The 22,187-nt window shown below is 39.9% G+C and overlaps 1 protein-coding gene across 12 annotated transcripts in view; it reads right to left on the bottom strand.

The window, feature by feature from the left end:
• Positions 1 to 22,187, bottom strand: part of ANK3 (ankyrin 3) — a 670,144-nt gene that overhangs the window by 220,048 nt on the left and 427,909 nt on the right. For all 12 annotated transcript variants that reach the window (XM_032842405.1, XM_032842415.1, XM_032842423.1 and 9 more), the window contains 3 exons: positions 2,771 to 2,872; positions 2,006 to 2,104; positions 1,697 to 1,795 (listed from right to left, as the gene is read on the bottom strand). In XM_032842405.1, the coding sequence (XP_032698296.1) occupies positions 1,697 to 1,795; positions 2,006 to 2,104; positions 2,771 to 2,872 (300 nt within the window). The remainder of the gene's footprint in view (positions 1 to 1,696; positions 1,796 to 2,005; positions 2,105 to 2,770; positions 2,873 to 22,187) is intronic.

Genomic DNA, 22,187 nt, shown 5'->3' with positions numbered 1-22,187 from the left:
CTCTCAATGGACTATACTTGTCAATATTCTATTTGGTATCATTCCCTTCTGGAAAAGCATCATCACTCCGAGAGAATCAGCATAAGTGGACCACGTCTCAGAGGTCCAACCACAAGGAACTAGAAAAGAATCAGATCCGACATACAAGAAATCACACGTCTGGAAGCGCAGTGCGGTTGCTCCTCCATGACCCTGATATATAACAGCATCAGCACCACGTCCCTATGGCGTGGCAACCAGAGAGGAAGTCACCCCAATGCCACGGACCCACAAAATATAGGAGGCTCCTGTTAGCCAGAGATAATCAGTACTGAAGATGGTTGTGGAAATCGAGTACACTTAAAACTGGAAATCAAAAGGGCAGAGTAAATAATGAAAAAGGTTAGATTGAGACTTTCTTCTAAAAGACAAAACTAGAAACCATAAAAGCAAGTTTAGGAGTTAACAAAATATTGGTTATAATTGGAATTCCTGTATGAGTTCTCACAATGAACAAAGACTAAACCAAAAAGGATTTCTGCGGAGGAACGTGTAATTTTTCCGACAGAATTCTATGACGGTTTGATGTCCTTCACTTTTTATTCTCACAGCATAAGTAAACAGACAGCCTTTTTGCAAATGGATTTGCTAACCAAAGACCTCACCTATTTATTTATTTATTTTTTGGTCATTTAATCTTTTAATTTTCAACTCATTCTCATTTGAAACACTTACTAGGAAATCATCCTAATTCTTCACACATTGCTAGAAAACCACAACCTACAGCTTAGTTGTGAAGCCAGGGTTCCCCAGCACCCTCCCCCTAACTTCAGGCCATCCTGTGTCTTTTGCAAAACTTGCGGTTTTGTTCTGCAATCCATTTGTTCAGTATCCAACTGCCTGGGGTGCAGACGGACAAACAGGAGGAGTACATGAAGCATCCACTGAGAAAGAACGCTTGAGTAAGGACCAGTTCTAAAAATGGTCAGGTTCTTAGCAGTTATTTCTGTGTTATGATGATGTTTGCTTTCCTATACAACCTCATTTCGGCGGGGAGTACAATAATGAAAAATTCGGATTATGAGGACCGATCTTTAAACTTATTTTAAAGTAAATTCTCTTACACTGAAAGCCTACCAAACCATAATCTATTGGTATTCTTTTTAGAACTTCATGCAAGACTCGGAGCACATAGAACATCCTACTGAATGTATGATTAGCATATATCCAAATGAAAGAATGTGGAAATTTTAGTTTGGGGAATTTTAAAGTTTATTCTGTTTTTTTCTTTTAATCTGTTTCAGGAAACAACGGTGAGGCCTTAGTTACTAAATAGGAATTAAGCAGCGTCTTCCCTTTTTCAACTAGATAAAGCACTGAAACATAAGGGACCTATAAGAGGCATTTCCTCATTTATAGGCATTTTCATCTCCTTTGTAAGTTAATAGGTACTGAGATTGGACCTGAGCTAGCATAATAAAGTGTGTAAGACTGCATTACAGACAGTCCCCAAACATTTATGTCTATGACTACCAGCCCAATTTCAAAGATGGATGACTTTAAAAAATCTCTTTCACATGTAACAGAACATATATGAATTTAAATAATTTGCAACAATGTAGCTATTCACTGAATTGTATTCTTAGAGGATACAGCACTTGAATCAAAAAACATCTGTAAGTTACAACACTTATTGGCAATAGAGTTGTAGGTTTACCTGAGATTGTGCATTGACATTGGCTCCATTTGTAACCAAGACCTTTACCACCTCTGCTTGCCCGGCCAAAGATGCTATATGCAAGGCTGTGTTTCCTTTCTGTAAAATGAAAAGATACATCAACTCACCCTCTTTATTTCTCTGTTTTAACATTTTATAAAATATGGAATCCCTCTATGTTTATAAGTTTCCCAAAGAGAACGTGGTTGGCAAGTATCTCATGAGATGCTTGCCCTGATTCTTATTGAGGGCTGAATCCTCACTGAATCTGTCAAGTGACACAGAAAGTATTCAATAGGGGATACTGACCTTTGTAGCTGCATCCACATTGGCTTCTCTCTGTAGCAGTTCAGAAACAACTTCTACATGGCCTTCTTTGGAAGCAAGATGGAGAGCGTTCAACCCATTCTGATTAAGAGTGAAGGGAAAGCTTTACTTAGCATGTTGAGAATAGAGCAGCAAACAGTCTACGCAGAACTCTTAAGATCATATCCCACCAACAATCACTTGTATGTGTGCAGTGTAGAAACCTGAATTACAAATAAAGGTACTTAAAAGTCAGGTGGGTTGTTCTGGTATCATTAGTTACTAATTTTAGAAATTATTAAAGGATGCCTACCTATATTTCTAAATGCTTCTTTAACAAAGCAGAGTCATTTGAAAATCTAAGCTGATGACACTTAACCAACTGAACAAACAAACAAAACAAAACAAAACAAAACAACAAAAAGGGGCACCTGAGTGGCTCAGTTGTTAAGCAGCTGCCTTCAGCTCAGGTCATGATCCCAGGGTTCTGGGATCAGGCCCCGTGTCAGGCTCTCTGCTCAGAGAGAATCCTGCTTCTCCCTCTCCCACTCCCCCTGTTTGTGTTCCCTCTCTCACTGTGTCTCTGTCAAATAAATAAAACCTTTAAAAAACAAACAAAAACAAAACAAAACAAAACAAAAAACAAACTAAACTGGTAAAAAGAGAGAGTCTTGGCAATAACTAATGAAGGATTCAAGGAGTTTCACACAGTCTGGATGTTTAAAATCTTCAGTAAAAAATTAAATAGCATCAATAACCACAACTAACCTGATTGCAAATGTTGATGTCAACCCCATTTTTTATGTAGTCAAGGGCCTTTTCTAGGTGTCCAGCTCGAGCTGCTCTTAAGTAACTGGCATTGGCATCAGACTAAAATAAAAAAGAAAGACATTTCGATGAAAAACAAAACTCACAGAATGTTAGAACTATTCAACTTACAGTCCAAACTAAAAGAAAGATTTTTAAATTGAACTATTATATTTCTAACATGAAAATACTCTTAAAGGTCTTTTAAAGTCACTAGGGAAAGGACAAATTCTTGAAAAGTGGCTTTCAAGTATACAAAGTTACCCCTTATGTGATGTCCTGATTCTGAGCTGAAAGAGAAAATTCCCCATACTATGTAGGCACTTTAAATCAACATACAATTCCTAGAGAGTAAAGAGAAACCCCATAACTTCCTAGTAGTCTCATTATGAAAATCTCACTGTTTTATTTTGTCAGAAACTTCACATCTATCCCATTCTTTCACACCAAACTATTACAACCAATTTTTCGATTCATAGCTTCACAAATACATTTAACATTGTTATACTAGTTTAAGAGGAATTTGGAGGATGTTCTCTTGGATTTTTCTACAGCACATAGCAATGTGCTGGAACATTGAATGTATCTGAAAAGCATCTATAAATGTCTACCCAAATTAGGAAGCACACTTCCCATATATTTTCAAGTAAGCTAAGGCCGCCACCTGAGTATTAGCAGGAGCAAATAAATAAATGCATATGAATTTAAAAACAACAAAAACCAAATCTGCGATACATTCACCAAAAGCTTACAACTCTGCCTTTCTGCTAAACTCTAGTACCCACGATTATGGGGTTGAAACCACCTACTAGTGAAGTCTTTAAAAGAAAGACAGTGAGAGGAAAAACTTCAAAGTCAGATCTGTACAATTTGGAAAGGAGTCCTGCTCCGTATAGAACACCATAGAAGCAGGTTTCCAAAAGGAGAGCCAAAACCATCTCATCACTGGTTATCAAAGCAATCATGCAGGGTATGGCTTAAATAACAGAGGAGAGTGTCTTCTGTCAGCCATTTGACAAATACCTTCGATGGCCCTGTTCACAGGCCACCTCATCTGGAAAGCCTTCCCAGTCCTCCTGGGCATAGATGCATTGCTCGGTGCTCCCAGAGTATTAATTTCATTAAGCCCTCTTGGTATTTCTCACATAGGCATTAGAGTTTTGGGTTTACCTGTCCTTCTTCCTCCCTAAATTTTAAGCCCCTTAAGAACAAGCAGAGGCAGATCAAGGGGTAGACAACTGGAAAGCGGACAAGACTCCAATCTTTGAGGAATGCTAATTCATCCCTGGAAATGTAATTGAGCTGAAGGAAATCCCATCTCTCTGAAGCGTCTTTGGTTCTGGTTGGGCCAATTTAGTTAGGATTCGACTTGCTCAGGTTCTCAAAGGAGAGCCCACCATCTCTACAGTGTCCATCCTTCTCATGTATGCCTCTCTGAAGGAGTATCCCTTTTCCTCTAAAACAGGCCTTCCCAATCTCAGCTCTACTGGCATTTCTTTTTTAAGATTTTACTTTATTTTAAGTAATCTCTACACCCAACGTGGGGCTCGAACCCACAACCCAGAGATCAAGAGTCACATGTTCCATGGAGTAAGCCAGTTGGGAGCCCCTACTGGCATTTTGATTCAGGTAATTCTTTGATGTGGGAGATGCTCCTGTTCAGTGTCAATGTTTACTAGCATTCCTGGCCTTTACCAACTACCCCCTAGTGCGACTAGTAAAAATGTATCCTCAGTTGCCAAATTTCTCTTGCCGGCAGGGGAGGGAGGGACTTCTCCAGCTGGGAACCACTGCTCTGAATGAGGGGTTAGCTAATTTATTTACAGATTATAGGGTTCATAGGCTTCACTCTTTGGCCTGAGTTACCACATGCCTAGACTTACCACAAGGCAGTGACTACAGTATAACATTCATCTTTCTGTTTTCCCTGCAATTAGAAGCATCCTGGCCCATTAGCAGGTGCTTAAAAATGTTTTGTGAATGAATGAACCAATAAATAAGTAAATTGTGTGGAAGTAACTATATTAATTAAAATATGGCCTGCAACAATACAGGAAGGTTTCTTCACAATAACAGCAGCTATTTCAATGGAGAAGCCACTAGAATACCAAGCTGACTGCCAGAAATGATAAAGGAAGCCACTGAGTCAGGTATCTGGAAACACACGCAGCTGTTGCCAAAATAAAACTGGGACTGGAGTCAAGCATGCAAATCGTTTAATCAGAGCTTCAAATCAGACAAAGGACAAACCGAAGTTTCCAGGAATTTTAAGAAAAATGAAATACGATTTTTAAAGAGGCTCACTACTTTGAGATGGTTAGGGGTTTTTTCTTGTTTGGTTTTTTCTTTTTGGGTTTTTTCTTGGTCTGGTTTAAAGTTCAGTTAGAAATAAATTAGCTAAGCAAGGATGGCTCATTGTACCATAAAACATCATCTCCTTTGTGCCTGCTCAATGGCTTATCAGTGAATTTGCCCAGAAGGGCTCTGATGCCATTCTGGGAACAAACGACATCAGTCTGTCTGGATATTTCAACTGCCAGAGATAACAACTGTGAGTAAAGCATCCCCACTTCTGACTTAAAGTGCATAAAAACAGCAGCTAAAGAAGTTCAAATAGAGGTATCATGATTCAAGGAAAGCCTCTGCATTCATTCCACATCTGAGAAGTTTGGTGATTGATATACTGTCCATTTACCTCTCAGAATTTTCCCACCAGACTCCCTAAAGCAAAGCCAAATACAAACAACATAAGCCACATTTTCTAATTCAGTGGTTCTCTACCTACTCGGAGTTCAGATTCTTTTGAGATTAACAAAAATTACAAGGAAATATTTTTCCTTTAACAGCTGCACATGGACACATCCATACACCAAATCTGCACATACACATCAAATCTGCAGGCACACACATAATTCGCACACTAACGTCATGTGGTTCAGGATTGCCAAGCCTTCTCATGGATTCATGTTTAAGAACACCTACTCTAATGATGAAGGGCTTTCTGATGGATACCTTCACCATATCTATTTCACCCAGTGACCCTGGTACCAGATAATCCTCTGAGGTAGGTAGTTTACCACCTGAGAACTTTAAGAACAAGAGAAAAAACAAAACTTGTTTTTCTTCACTTTTCTCAGCCCTCTGTTACATACAGGCATGCTTAACACACGAATACTTAATAATCAGCCACTTTATACTTCAAAGAAAGAGTATGCAGGGAGAAACAGGGAGGAAAATATAAAAAAGCAAGAGGAGGAACATGAAATCTGCCTAGAAGAAAAATGACGTCTTAGGAAGTGAAGTTATTCATGGCTACAGAAAAGGAGCCAAGAAGATCTTCCATTTATTATCAACCACCAGCAAGCAATGCAGCCACATATTCCTTCCACGAACATTTGTTGAATACTGATGGTGCACTAGGCGTGCTGACATCTGGGTGCGTGGCGGCAAACGCAACAGAGCAGCACAAATGAAGACTCACTTGCTTTTCACCTCAGTCTTAAGCTTTTCCAAATCATGTTGCCTAGGTAGCAGGGAAATAATGGATTCTTCACTATTTTTTTTTTTTTCAAATTTTGTCCACAGTACCTTTACAATGTTCTTGATTTCCTTAATGCTAAAATACATATAAGATTTTGCATTTGGCTCAATATCAGTGTATTGCATCTCTTAGCTGTCATTTCCTCAGAAACTAAGGAGTTACTCTTACCACAGGCTACAGCCTGCTTTTTCATCTTAAATGTTCTATCATAACAATGCCCCAGGCCAGTTGTAGACACAGCACTACAGAAGGACATCAGGTCTCCTGAGAAGCTGAGCTCTGCCACATGAAAAGTCCTACAGAGGAGGTCACCTTAAGGAGTCAACTGACATAAAATGAATGCAAGCAGATTGGTCAGTCTTTTTTTCCCCTAGATGACCAAAATCTGAAAGAAGCATCTGGAAAATGATAATATCTTCATCACCACTTCATGTCTTGTCTACTTAGTCATTTTACTAGACAGGAAAGAAATATGAACCACGGATGTTTTTCAAGAAAACAGCTTCAAGGATAGAGTCAAGCATTATTATGAATTAACCTAATAACTCAGCATTCCCACCAATACTGGAATATTGATATTACTCAGCAGAAAGCAGTGATTGGAATGAATAAGAATTTCCCAAATCCCAACCTCAGTAACCTCAGTAATAAGCCAACACTTCATAACTCTGACTACATGCTAGACACTGTTGTGTGTACTTATAATAACTTCATTATATTAGTCACTTAATATTCTATATATTAATTGCATGAGTCCTTATATTAAGTTAGCCCTTATAATATTTCCATGAAGTAGTACAGTGAGTTAAACAGTTTCTCCCCAAAATTCATGTCCACTTGCAAACTCAGAACATAAACATTATTTGGACATAGGATCTTTGCAGATATAATTAGCTAAGGTGAGGTCAGATTGCATTCAAATGGGCCCTAAATACAATGACTGATGTCTTTGGAAGAAGAAAAGATATATACGTATAACGTCATTATGTTGTACACCTCAAACTAATATAATGTTACATGTCAACTATACCTCAAAAAAAAAAAAAAGAAAAGAAAAGAAGAGGAGACACACAAATACATAATAGAGAACATGTGAAGATGCAGGAAGAGACTGGAAGTAAGTCGACAGTAAGATAAACAATGCCAGGAGCCACAAGAAGCTGGAAGAGTCAAAGAAGAATAACACAGCAGAGACTTTGGAGGGAGTAGGGCCCTGTGGACACTCGATTTTGGACTTCTGGTCTCCAGAACTGTCAGTCAATTCATTTCTATTGTTGTAAGTCACCAGGTTTGTGGTGGTTTGCTACGGCGGCCCTAAGTACCATTACTAGCTCCATTTTACAGATGAGGATAAGCAATAGAAAGAACGCCTGATTTCCCCAGGGACACACACCTTATGAATGGCAGGAATGCAAACCCAGATAGTCTGACTCCAGAATGCAAGCTGTTCATCACTACTTTAAGGAAAAGCTTAAGGTACCTGGGTGGCTCAGTCAGTTGAGTGTCCAGTTCTTGGATTTCTGCCCAGGTCATGATCTCAGGGTCCTGGGATCGAGCCCCGCCTCGCGCTCCAGCCTGCTTAAGATTCTCTCTCCGTCTCCCTCTGCCCCTCGAGCACCCTCGTGAGCATGCATGTGTGCACCCTCAATCTCTCTCAAGAAATGGGGGGGCTTAATAAGTGTTTGCTCCATAGTTTATGCTTGGAGACTCTCGGTTCACTCATTCATTCATCTTCCATCCATCCATCAGTCCATCCAACCACTAAATGAACCATGTAAGTACTTCCAGGTACAACAAACATTACCAAGAACATATAACGCATCAGCCACTGTAACTAGGTACTAATGTTAGAGATATGAATCATAAATTCCTTTGATTCTCTTACTTTGATCTGAAGATCCCCAAATTTCCTAGCCACTCAAGTATACAACTTTGGTGTGAACCTTTTAACTGAGGTATAATTGACATATCACATTAGTTTCAGGCATATGAGGCAATGACTTGATATTTATATATATTGTAAAGGGATCACCACAATAGTCTAGTTAACAGTGGTCTCCATACACAGCTACAGATCATGTGTGTGTGCCTCTGTGAGGAAATGAGAGGTGTGAATCCTTGATTTCTTGTTTCTTCTTCATTCTCTCCCTCAGACTCTCTTCCAGAAAATGATGTGTATGCTTTCTATCAAATATTCTGTCTCCAGGGGGCTTTTATAGCTTTTATTTCCCCATAAAAAGTATTTATCAGGGCACCTGGGTGGCTCAGTTGGTTAAGCATCTGACTCTGATTTCAGCTCAGGTCATGATCTCAGGATTGTGAGATGGAGCCCTGAGTGGGGACCACGTTGAGCAGGAGGTCTGCTTGAGATTCTCTCTCTTCCTCTGCAGCCCCCCCAATTCTTTCTCTAAAAACAAATTTTTTTTTAAAAAGTACTTATCATAATGTGTATCATACATACAAAAGAATGCACGAAACATATATCAACAGTTTAGAGAATAATGAAAGAAACGCCGGCACGCCCGGTAAGCTCAAGAATGAAATTTACAAGCAGCTCTACGGACTTCCCATCAGTCCTTCCTTGACCAGCTCTCCAAAGGCATCCTCTGTTCCATTTAATCATTCTTACAACTTTCCTCATAGTTTTCACATCTATGTAAACCTCTCTAACCTAAATACTATGTAGCTGACTGTCTTTGCATTCTCTGTAGGAGGAATCCTACATTTGGACCCTTCTGTGACATGCCTCCTTTGTGTGCTGTTCTGTTTCTTGGAATCCTCCATGCTGACATGGGTAACTGCAGTCCGTTTATCACGGAGGCTGCAGAGGATTCCATTACGTGATTGTAACACAATCTATTTATCCACTGTGGAGTTGATGAATGTTTGAGTTGTTTCCAGTTTGGGTCTCCTACGAAGTGTGCTTCCATGAACATTCTGGACCCAGTCCCAGTGCACACAGGCAAGGATTTTTAAGGCATATACCTAGTATCGTAAATGCTGTGTCATTTGGTATGCACTAACTCAACTTTATTAGTTAAAGGCAAACTGTTTTTCAAAGTGATTGTACCAGGTTATACTTTCTATGGTTGTGATTATTGATCATTTCATATTCCTTAGCAATTAATCTTTGGGGATTCTTTCAGGCCTGGGTTAATGATGCACACTCTGAAAAGGACTTTATGATTGCTCCTTCCAGTTGCCTCGAGGCACTATCAACCCAAGATTATTTTTAAAATAAATGCTTGGGGCACCTGGGTGGCTCAGTGGGTTAAAGCCTCTGCCTTCGGCTCAGGTCATGCTCCCAGGGTCCTGGGATAGAGCCCCGCATGGGGCTCTCTGCTCAGTGGGGAGCCTGCTCCCTCCTCTCTCTCTCTGCCTGCCTCTCTGCCTACTTGTGATCTGTCTGTCAAAAAAATAAATCTGTCAAAAAAATAAATAAAAATCTTTAAAAAAAATAAATGCTTGCCTTGAGCGTTTTTTGCCTTTGTTTTAAAAGACCACACAGATAAATTTAGACTTCCAACTGGTATGGATAGGAGGGATTCCTTGTGGTTACAAATTCTCAGGAAATATTTTTCCCCCCTTCTAGGTGGTGATAAATTGAGACAGGGAAGTTTTTGCTACACTTTCTATGGAGTGGGTTTATTTCTTATCCACCTTTATATTGGGAGCCACAACCTTTGGGGCCCAGTTTATTAGGGGATCTCTTATTAAACTGTGTACTTTGGGTATGTTCGAAGCTTTATCTTCTGTGCCCTGTGTTTATGCAGACAAGTGAAACTGGTTCTTGCTTTCATGTCATTTTACCTCTATAGAGCCCTTACATTTTTGTGCCAGCTTACAAATAAATTTCAAAGGACTTACTTTTATCATTATTCTAACATCTTAGCTTTCCTTACAGCTGGAAATACACTTAGTATTTTTTTTAAGATTTTATTTATTTATTAGAGTGATAGAGAGCACTAGCAGGGAGAGCAGCAGGCAGAGGGAGAGGGAGAGGGAGAAGCAGGCTCTCCACTGAGCAGGGAGCCTGATTCGGGCTCGATCCCAGGACCCTGGGATTATGACCTGAGCCAAAGGCAGAGGCTTAACCGACTGAGCCACCCAGGTGCCCCCACTTAACATTTTTTCCTCATTCATCCTGCTCTAATTGCTCAGTTCAGACTCTAGCCCTTGTTGCCCAGATCATTCTAAAAACCTCTAGGAGGCTGTAGTCAGAACACGCCCCCTAGTTGAATATTCCAGAAGCGCTGAACACCGTTGAGGATCCACTGGGGATTCTGAGAAAATCATGACGAACGACTCCAATTAAGAGACTTCACTAAGCATTTTATGTATGTAATTTTTATACATGCATTTTTAGTGTTTATTTCTTAAAAATTCAGTCAGGACAGGGACCTTCATGACAGAGGTGAAAAACTAAGTTTTTAAAAGTAAGTGGCTTGCCCTAGGTCACACAGCTAATAAGTAAGCAGTCAGGACTGAAAGCCATTACTGCTTGAGAAAAGCCCAAACTCTCCCCTCTACTCCAGTGGTTCTGTGTGGCCCTAGGAGTCAAACATCCTGAGATCAAGAGTGAGGCCGATTTCCTTATGCCTGTCTACAGTTTCATCCCAGGTAGATGCACTGTTATCTGCTTTATCTGTTGATGTCTGAGGGCATACTTCATTTGTAAGAATGCTTCTGCTCTTAAACCACAATATTCAATTGCTCTGGGATGGTCTGGGAGGCCCTTTAAAACCCGAGGCAAACAAACACTTCCAGACTGAACTAAAAACAGGCATGCTGATCTTGAAGGCAATCTAGACAGCTTTTTATCCCCGAAGGGGATTATTATTTGTAGACAGGCCCCATAATTTCCTGGCACTGTGACATCAGGCAGTGCATCCCTTTGCCAGTAATGCTGACCACCAGCCCTCGGAGCCCCTCCCCCATTAACAGACTCAGCAGCTCAATCCTAGGCCCAGCTCCAATGTCACTTCACCTGTGCAATCCTCCTCCACAAACGCCACACGATCCCCCTCTCGGGGCTCCTATAGCACTTGGTCTGCTCTGCTCAGGTACAAACTGTTTATCAAGATGGACTGTAATCTCTTGTAGGGCAGGTCCTCGTCTTATTCAGGGCTGCATTCTACATAACAGAATCCCAGTAAATGCTGAATGAAGAAATGCCGACCCTTGTATGGACCAATGCTCCAACTACTCCCTGAGGAGCAAACACCTACAGCAACTTAACTCGGAACCCAAACCGTCTGCTCTTTCTTACTATCTCTCCATTTCATCCAAGAAAGGTTAAGGGTCTAGTGACAGACTTGGGTTCTTCTGCACTTGAAGAGACGACACAAGGGGCAGTGCTCAGCGGGTCTGAGATTACTAGGATTCCCTACTTCACCTTGGGCAGAGCACCGATTTCTGTGATGCTTGCTGGGATCACCTGCGGAGCAATGTTATTTGTTTTAGCGATACCTGTCAGAAGGTTCGTGCAGGTGAGGTCTGCAATCTACTGTACTTTGTGACTCAGAAGACACTGAAGTGCTCTGGTATCTAAGAACATGGTCTCATGGCCAACAACGATTGGACACCTATAATCTGTGGGGCATTTTCCATAGATTGCCCCAAATTCCTCTCACAGGGATGGGAAATCTGCGTTACCATCATCCACATTTACAGATCAGAAAGTCAGGTTAGGTAACTTACCCAAGGGCATTTTTCTAGAAACCGGCAGAGGCAAGATTCGAATTCGTGTCTCCCTGGTTTTAGAACTCTGCCCTTAATCCCCACTCTTTCAGGCTTCCTTGGCTACATGCTCCAGAGTAATATAAAAGAGGAAGAAGAACGTACATTCGTTGAGTAAAGAAGGAAAGAAAGAGCAAGAACATTTATTTAGAGTCATCAGAGTGACAGGTACTCTGCTAGGTTCTTTCAGGGTCCTGCTGGAGTGTAGTCATTGTTCTTCTAACTGACATCTGTCCCTCACCTTTCCTTTTGTCAACATAGGATGGTGCCAGAATACAGACGCCCCCGCTCCGACCTGGTAATCAGTTGTGGTTTTCTTCCCACATGTTTATGCCAGTGGTCCTGGTTGTTGTAATTATGTAATTTAATTATGTACTATTTAAAGTATAAAATAGTGCAGAGACAGGATATTTTTTATGAAAACTAAATTAAATGCTTTGGAAAGACTTATTAGAAGTTTCCTAAAAATATTCCTGCTGAATCAGATATGAATGGGATGACAGTAAGAGACTAAAATAAAAACCAGAAAAATCCAGAAAGATTCTGTACTCACATTACTTCACCAATTGCTTTAATCTCAAGCTTTCCTTCGAAGAGACTGAAACCGGAACTCCTAGAAAGAGCATTTATGGTATAGAAGGCCAAAAAGAGTAACAGTCAGGGGATTCATGCTCAGAGAAAAGCCTTCATCTTTATATACACTTTGGGAAAATGGATGTATTTTTCTGTGACTTAGGACAACACTCAGATATTTATGAAATATACGTACCTTTTAGTATTCCTGACTGATAGTTATTTTTTTAAAGTTAACCAAATAACTACTGATACAAGTTTTGCTGAATAAAAGGCCTTCTGTTAATCATGCTTTCAACTTCTCAAGAAGTTAATTTCAAGAGGGTTCTAAGACACTTTTAATAAAGCTTCTAATAAACCCCTCCAGAAGCATCATCTGGGGGGTGGGCAGATCTAACAGAACTGTTGCCTGGCCATGCCTCAGAAAATATGGCCCAGGAAGAGCACCGATGTTATGATCTTCTTACACTGGATGCACTGATTCAGGCGTGAATGGCAGCACCAGCTGCATCTACACAGACACGTCAGAAAATGGGTAAATCTGTTTACTTAAACCCACATTCTTAACTTCACTGTGGGCTTGTGCTAAAAGTGAAATCACAAGTCTGGGTCTTCAAGGAATCAACATTGTATCTCTCTTGAGCAGTAAAACAGATCCTCAAAGTGGCTACTGCATTTACTCCATCACCAGGACTGGGAGTTCATAGTCCACACAGGGTTCAACATCTGGCAGCTCAGCAGTGATGTCTACTTGGCCTCGACTCTGAGGATACAGTTACTGCTTTCAGTGATCGTACAGTCTGGCCGTGCAGGCTGGAGCCGGCATGTGGGACGAGATTTTATGGTAGCAGAACCTACAGAAGAGGATGAAGTCCACAGACGCTACTGAGAAAAACCATTTCTACATACTGAATATGGCTGAACAGCTAAGAGGAGGAGAGGCAGGAATTCTAGAAGGGCTCCAGTAAGGGGGGAAAAGAAGAAAGGAGGAGCCCCTGGGTGGCTCAGTCAGTTAAGCATCTTTCTTCAGCTCTGGTCCTGATCCCAAATATGGAGCTCCCCACTCAGCCGGAAGGAAGCCTGCTTCTTCCTCTCCCTCTGACCATCTCCCTGGCTGGTGCTCTCGCTCTCTCTCAAATGAATAAATAAAATAGAAGAAGAAGGAGAAGGAGAAGGAGAAGGAGAAGGAGAAGAAGAAGAAGAAGAAGAAGAAGAAAGGAAAAGTGAGCAGAGATATAGAAATGGCAAGGTTTCAGGAATGGCAAATAAGCAATTTCTACCGGAAAGGGGAGGCCCCTGGAGAGAATGGTAAAGGAGGGGTTACTAGAAGATTTGGAATGGCACTTAAATCTGACCTAACTTCATCATAAAGATATCAGTAGCCAGAGAAGGGTTTTGCAGAGTGGGAAGAAATCATTAGATCTAGACTTTAGCCCAATTGACAGCAGAATCATGTTGGAGAAAATGGAGACAAAAGGAGCTGTGGACCAATGCTTGTCAATTTATGACACCTCAAAGATCTCCAGGGGAAGACTTAAACAAATAAACAAACAAACAAATCAGACACTCAGGCCCCTACCCCCAAGAGGTTCCAGTGGTCTGAGATGGGACATTTTAATAGCTCAAATGAATCTAATGTGCAACCAGATGTGAGTGCCACTGAATTCGGCCACAATAAAAATCATGGCTCTGTGTGACAAAGACAAATAACATATGATTTCACTTATATGGAGCAACTAAAAAACAGACAAACAAAGAAACAAACAAACAAAAACCAGACTCTTGAGTACAGAGAACAAACTGGTGGTTGCCAAGGGGGGAAGTGGGGGGAAGGGCAAATAGATACAGGGGACAAAGAGGTACAGACTTCCAGTTGCAGAATAAATGTCACAGAGATGAAAAGTACAGGCATAGGAAATACAGTCAATAATACTGTAATAACATTGTATGGTGACAGATGGTGACTACATTTATCTTGGTGAGCATAGCATAATGAATAGAATTGTGGAATTAGTACGTTGTACACCTGAAGATAATGCAATATTGTATGTTAATTATACTTTGATTAAAAAAAGAAAAAAAATATGGCTCTATGTGATATGGATATCTGGGGGCAATAGCAGGTGGAATGCAAAAGAAAGGAATGATGCAAGAGGCATTCTGAAGGTCTGCTGCCAGATTTTTAATTTCACTAAGACAATGTCTCAGATCTGCATGCCAGATTTTTACAATTTTGGCTTTCATGTTTCCCTCCCTCCCCTCCTTCTTACTCTTCTATATCCCCCGTTTAAAACAAACTTTTATACCCAGAAACTACAGATGTCAGGCTGTTCTTGGTAGTATCAGACAGTAATTGTTGCTGAATAAAGTGATACAGATTTGTAAATTATTCTTAGTCAGGAGGGGGATTTATAGAGTATGGGGGCTGCTTTTCAAAATCCCAAAGTCCTCCATGCCACTGCTCCTTAGTCACTGATTTAACGTCAAGTACAGTTTTGAAATACAAGTGGAGATGCTTCGCAGAACTTCTCAAAATCTAAGACTAATATGTTTATCTGGAATAAAACAATTTTGGACAGAAAAAAGTGGCTCAAGAGTCTCGTTCTTCTGAATGTAAGGCTTTGAGAGTGGACACAGAGCCATGGGAGTACCCAAGCATATGGGGTGGGGGGGAGATGTTATGTGCTGATATTTTATAGATCTCTTGCACAGTGATCTAATTCCTGACCAATTTCAAAAGAATGTGATGAATTGCGCAACCCACAACAACTGTGACATTCATGCGACAATCTGCCTCCTGTCATTAACAACCACAGATCCTTCGGGTACTGGTTTTCTCCCCCACCCCCCACCCCCACCCCCAAGCCACCAAGGGGTATTAGTTATCTCCACAAGTAAGTCCTTTTTAGGTGTGTGTTTTGGGGGTGGGGTGCAGATATCCTAAAAGGGAATTTTGTCTGGCAAGTGCTTGAAAAAAAACTCTGTTTTAGTTAGGGAAGATCTTGAGTTCCTAAGGTTTCATTCTTTTTTATTTATTTGCTACCTAGTTACTGGAGATACACCAGCACTGGGAGGGGAGGGGGAGTTGGGGAGGGCTTAACAAGGAAGGAAAACGCTTCGAAAGGCTATCTGTGTTTGTAATCATCCCTATCAAAACCACCTGAAGGACCAAGGGCTGTCTCCACAGATTCCTTCCCATTGCTACAAGGCTGCCTTTGTTTGTAAGGGCTTCGCTTAGAACTAACCTTAGTTCATCCCTGAAAATGAGGTCACTGTCCCCTAACACATGTTAAGCATGGTTAGCATCTTTCCACCGGGCCCTTGGCCAGAAAGGCCCCTGCTGGTGCACAATTCAAATCTGCCAGGGTTCTTCTAACGCTGAAAGGCAAAACAATATTTCCATCTTTATCTTTACGTAGAGGGGACTGGGAACCAGTTTAAAAAAATAAATACAGCGTTGGCCGGCTTTTGTTTTCATAAAGACAGTGTTTTTAAGAGATTTACTTGGCTGTGCCGATAAAAAACCCACTCTCATCAAGTCTGTCCACTATGATCTGGTTTACATCAAAAGGAAGACCAGGAATCCAGGCCCCTTGCAGTGTCTTTTCTCACCCAGAATTCAGAGACCTAAATATTCTCCTGGAGACTGATTAGAAATAAAAATAAATACTGAGAAGAAAGAGGTTTCCTATAGGGAGGGAAAAAAAAAATGCAAACCAACACATCGAGTGTTGGTGGTGGGTGGGAATTTCTAATACTCCTCAATGTGAAGTTGATTCGGTTCAGCTACAAAACAGGATTTATTTGGGTTTATCTGAAATTTTCTGGGAACATAAAGTAAGATTATAACTTCCCTCTCAGGGGACAGAAGACCATTTGTATCAGGGGAGGAGAGTTTTGTATATCCTAATATTTTGTGGTCAATAGAGTAATCTTACGTTCTGATTCGTGGTAGCCTGGGGCAGAATTTCAAACCACTTTCACTTACAACTTTCGTTTAAAAAACTTTCCTTGCAGTATAGAATTTTAAGGTATCTTAGTGGGCTGTGGGCACAGATTATGTGCTAACACTATTGTGTATTAGGCAGAATGTTATAAATGATGTTAGGACTAGATAGGTTAGAACAGTTCAACTGAGTGACAGGTAAAGTTCTCCCTTTCCTAAAAGCTCCCTGATAATGGTGCAATGTGAAAGTACTCTTAGAGCTAAAAACAGGTAGCTTATTGCAAAATGAATAAAAATGGAAAATGTTAATAAAAGTTCCATTCTAGCCAGGGTACTAAACATAGGACGTAGAAAGAGGTGTAGCTCCTTTTCCAAAATATCCCTGAAGTTTAAAATGAAAGCAAAATGAACTCTTCCCTTACTCCATTTTAGGACATTTTAGTATGGGGTAAGTTTGTCTTTGCAGAAGACTTGCAGGAGAACACAGTTATAGAGCTGGGAGCCAGTAACCTTAAAATTCATAATCTATTTATTTTTTGTTACTCTGAAATACAAAGATCCAAGTAAGCCTGGAAGACAGCCAGAGATGGAGAAATTATTTCTGAAATGTAGGTTTTCCAGGTGGATTCATTAACAGGCATGTTTGAAAACTCTGCTGTGTTTGGACATGTTTCTGGTTATCTCTTGGGATGAGAAAGCACAAGAGAAATGGTAATACGCTGCTTTGGAAAAAACAAGTCTATCCACAGCTCTCTCAGTGCTCAGCAACTCAGAACATAGAACAGCCCTGGAGAATTTTCCTTTTTTTTTTTTTTTTTTTTTCCTTTCTCCACCTTAAGCCACAAAGATGGACTATTAACACGAGGAAGATTTAACTCTTCTGAACATTTTAGTCATTTCCATTTCAGAGAATTATTGCCCCCCATTGAGTTAAAACAACAATGTAGCTGAATGTTGCATAAAGTAGTTGGGAGTTATTGTTGGTTCGTAATGTGTAAATGCTGTAGTTGCCAGGCTCTCCAAAACATATGACTGAAAGCCTTTTCCATTTGTCAGGCAAAAGGCGAGCACTGAACAACAACAACAAAAAAAAATGGAGAGCCTCTAGGGTCTTCAACCTTCTCATTATCAGTCATCCCTTCTCTTTTCTTGCTCTGCTTCATCTAGCTCGTCCGTCTCAATTATTTCCCACATGAACATGTCCTTTAAGAAATTCTTTCTTGCTTTCCCATGAGCGAGACTGCCTATAAGATACTGGCGGCCGAACCTGTACTCCATTGCTTCCCCGAGGAAGTGGTTGTCTTTCGAGAACAGGCTCTCTCACCCCTGGAAGGATCACTTGACCTGTATACCACACCATGTCTTCATTTATAATTGTTAGAGCTAGGAGAGTAATTTAGGTAAGTGCCCTTGACTCACCTCAACAATATGTATTAAATAATCTCAAGAGACATAGCCCTGACCTAGTCAACTGGTAGGTAAAGATTCAATATAGTAATGATTGAATCTTAGTCTGAATATATAGCTTTGTTTTGTATTATCAAAAAAAAATTGTACCTTTCAATTTTTCTAAAACACATTTTGGTTTTGGAGGTAGGTTGAGGTTACCGCATCATCTCTATTGCAATAAATAAGAAACAGAAGCAAAAAGAGGTAGGATTTGCTTAACTACTTAGGAAATTGCTGAACACAGCAATCAGGATTCCTGGATTTTATGTTCTTCTCCCTACCTCATGGTACAAGAAGAACAGACTGGTCAACAATTTTATGGTTCAAACTAGTATAAGGACTTGGCTGGAGATTCTCCTGCCAGACTCCAGTAAAAATTGGGATCTCCAAGGTGTGTGTACTGGTTCACCCTTCCTTTCCCAGAACTGTCTTCCATGTCTCTACACGGTCCTCCTGAGCATCCTGGGGTACGGAGATGAATCCACAAGTCGTGAGCACTGCCACACAGATGAAGAGGGCTACGAGCAGCCAGCGCTGTCCCTTCAGCCATCAAATGAAACTGTCCTGAGCCCCCATGGGATAGTACAATGCAGCCAAAATTTGGGAGTCTGTGTGCACCTTTGTTTTGAAAACCAATGGCAGGCCATTGATGTATACCAGGCCCAACCACAACAAAGAACTGCAGAGTCCCTTAGAAATGCTCCTTGTAATACGAAGGTACTGCGACTTATCACTTAGGAAATACAGAGCAGTTACTTCTGGCATTACGCATGCTGGGTTATATAAGACACATCAACTGTTTGGGATTTTTCCATTTATTTGGTATGTTATGAATCAGAACAGGGCTTCATGCCTAAGGATCCTTATTATGTAGGAGGCACTGGCGTGAGGCCTAAAATATTTAATCCAGCGAACTATTCGCATCTTAAATATAGCAACTGAAAACAGTGATAAGCTAAAATTGGTCTAGGTATCAGGAGAAAAGAGAAAGTGTTTACTTGAATAGATGAACATTTTTTTTTACTTCCTTTTTCTTTCTGAGATTAGAAAATAAATAGCTTGGTTTTTAGTGTGGATAGACTTAATATTGTGAACATAGGTAGTTTCTTCCACTGCACAAATATACTTTATGGGGTGGGGATCAGCCAGGCAATCATAATACACTGGACTTAGCTTCCTGGTCAGATAATTAGAAGTCCGGGGCTAAAAGCCCAGAGGAATTGAAGGGTGAGGCCCATAGCATCAAAGGGAGATGAAAGATTCTTGAATGTGTCATCCTAAAATGTTGTGTGCCAGCTGCTGCGGCTCTAACCTTGCTGGTATAGGAAACTATCTGCCTTCTTTGGGGGGCTCATGCGGAATATGGTTCCATATGGGCTCTTATCGACACTGAGATACCAAAATGCTATGGCTCTTTCCATTTTAACTTTTCACTGCTACTCACATCTGTCATCAACAAAGGGATTTTAGAAGCCCTTGGCAAAAATATAGCTAAATAAGTTCTTAACCGAATGAATAAAAAATTTATTTTAAAATAAGTTTTGCTCACCAGTGAAGTCAGAGGTAGACGGGTAGGTTTACAAATAGGATGATTTGGGAATATTAAATAATCTCCAGGTGGCATTTACACTGTCCTGGACGAGATTTGTAACTAGAAGACTTAACATCTTTACACTGAATGGAATAAAATGGAAGAGAGAGAGAAAAAACACAGAATGCCCAGACGTGCAAGAGGTCTCTTAAAAAGTACAATGAAAACACGTGGTAAAGATAAAGAAGGATGATATTTTTTATTACTTAAAGTTTAACATAGTAGAGTAGACTTTATCTCAAAGTTAAGGTAGCCACGGGAATGTGCAGTTGTAAGTAGTTACAAGGCGGTGGCTGACTTTGAGATGTCCAGCTCTATTATAATCAGACGGCTAAGACGCACTGCAGGGATCACGGGAACAGAGACTCATCTTTAAGAAGCTGCCCTTCAGGTATGAAGACAAAGGTGCTAACTCAGGGGCAGAACATCATTTTAAGTTTTCAGAGATAGATCTAATCAATCACTTTCTCTGATGATCTCAGAGTTCAAACTCTGAGGCCAAAATTCCTCCATTCAAAACAAGTCTCTACAATTTACAAACTGGGTGTCTTTGGACAAGAGACTTCAATGCCCTGTAGCTTGGTTTACTCATCTGTAAAATGAGAAGAGCAGTAAAATTTACCGTGTACAACATTTGATAAAACTAAGGGAGTTAATATATGCAAAGCGGTTAGAAATGGCCTGGCACGCAGCTGACCTTTAATTAATACTATCTGTTATTATCACCTTAAAAATTTCTTAAGTTAATTTTTTTTAGCTTGCTTGGCTATGGCTATTACCATAAAGAGTCAAGTGCACATAACTGATCACGCAGGGACTGAACATATGAACTTGACCTTATTTGACCAATGCTTTCAGCAACTATGCTAGGCATATAAACCAGGCCAGAGAAGGTTCACGCCACATTCCGTCTAGATTAATGGTTCACAAACTTGTTTGCCTCAGGGTCCCTTTACACTCTTAAATACTATTGAGGATCCCCAAAGAGCTTTTGAATAAGAGTCTTATAACAATTGCTATTTACCGCCTTGGACCATAAAACTAAGAATTAAACAAATATTTATTTTTTAAAATAGTAACACACGCTATGTAACATAAAACATATATTTTATGGAAAATAGTGATATCTTCCAAACCAAACACAAAATGTGAGAAGATTGGTATTGTTTTACAGTTTGGCAATAATGCTTGACAATAGAAGATATCTAGATTCTTGTATTTACTTCTTCATTCAATCTCTGGCCATATGTTGTTTTGGTTGAAGTATGGGAAGGGCATACAGTCTCAGGCAGATAATGTTGTGAGAACAGAAAGGACCTCCTAGGTACTCTGGGAGGGTCTCAGACCACACTTTGAGAGTGGCTAGTCTATAGCAAAGCTGTCACACCTACTTCACAGAACTAAGGCTGATTACCTCCCAACAGAAGAATTTAGGCAACAGGATTGAGTAGGAAGACAAAGTGGAAGGAAATGCAATGCTGCTATTTTTGCAAAGTACAGACCAGAAATTCTCTAATTGCTATCTATTTACTGCATTTACTGCCAATAAAACTATAGCTTCCCCCAACAGTTAAATATGTATTCATTGCCTCTTCACTACCTTGCTTTAGCCCTCTTCCTATATAGGCTTTTTCCAAGTGTCCACATCCACATGCTCCAAATACGCTGACACTGTGACACGTCTATGGTGGATAATGCCGTCCTCAGAACATCAACTGAACATAAACAACCTATCTCATTGCAAGTCATGCCGCCGTATCAGAAAAGATAACATGAAAATTCTTTATAGATAATTTGTCATTATTGTGTAAACACAATTATAGACACGAATCCTGTATTCTGGGAAACTTCTATCCCGGAAATAATAATCTAATTTTAGTCCCTCAAATGAAAAGTTAGCTAGTATGTTTTCCTGTTTAAAATATTTTGAATATTTAAATATTTAGAAACATTGTGCCTTATTGTAAGACTAAATGGTGACTAGAAGGCCAACATTATTTTAAATCTAGTTTACTAAATATTTTTTGCTTCTTTTTAGCTATATAATATCACTTTATTTTCAATTTAATTAAAATATACTGTTGATGAGACGCTTAAAATACTCTTTTGAGCAATTACTCTTGATGACAGGCTCTGCTCTTCAGAGATAAGGATTCACTTACAAATTTTTAACAAATACTTATTGAATGCTCAGTATGTGCCAGATTCTGATGATCAAAAGATGAGTAAGACACAGCCTGTGTTTAAAAAGCTACAGTATTCAAAGTATAATTTATCTTATTGACACAAGTGTTTTCAAAATACAACAGAATAACTACTGAATTATTGAAACATACAAATCAATAATATATCAGAGTGATGCAGAATTAGAACACAATATAATCAAGAAGTTAAGACTATAATCTGACACATACCCAGATTTTACAAAACAATTTTTAACATTATTGACTTCTACTTTTTAAATTAGCTGCATCACTCACTTGTCATTCGACCAAAGAAAAATGCATTCACTTCTGGAAATGAATATCTATCCGAATGT

The sequence above is a fragment of the Lontra canadensis genome, unplaced genomic scaffold, assembly GCF_010015895.1.
Source record: "Lontra canadensis isolate GAN:19392208 unplaced genomic scaffold, GSC_riverotter_1.0 scaffold3, whole genome shotgun sequence".
Taxonomy (NCBI): domain Eukaryota; kingdom Metazoa; phylum Chordata; class Mammalia; order Carnivora; family Mustelidae; genus Lontra; species Lontra canadensis.
The sequence above is the reverse complement of the archived record's forward strand: the minus strand, read 5'-3'. Positions and strand labels throughout refer to the sequence as shown.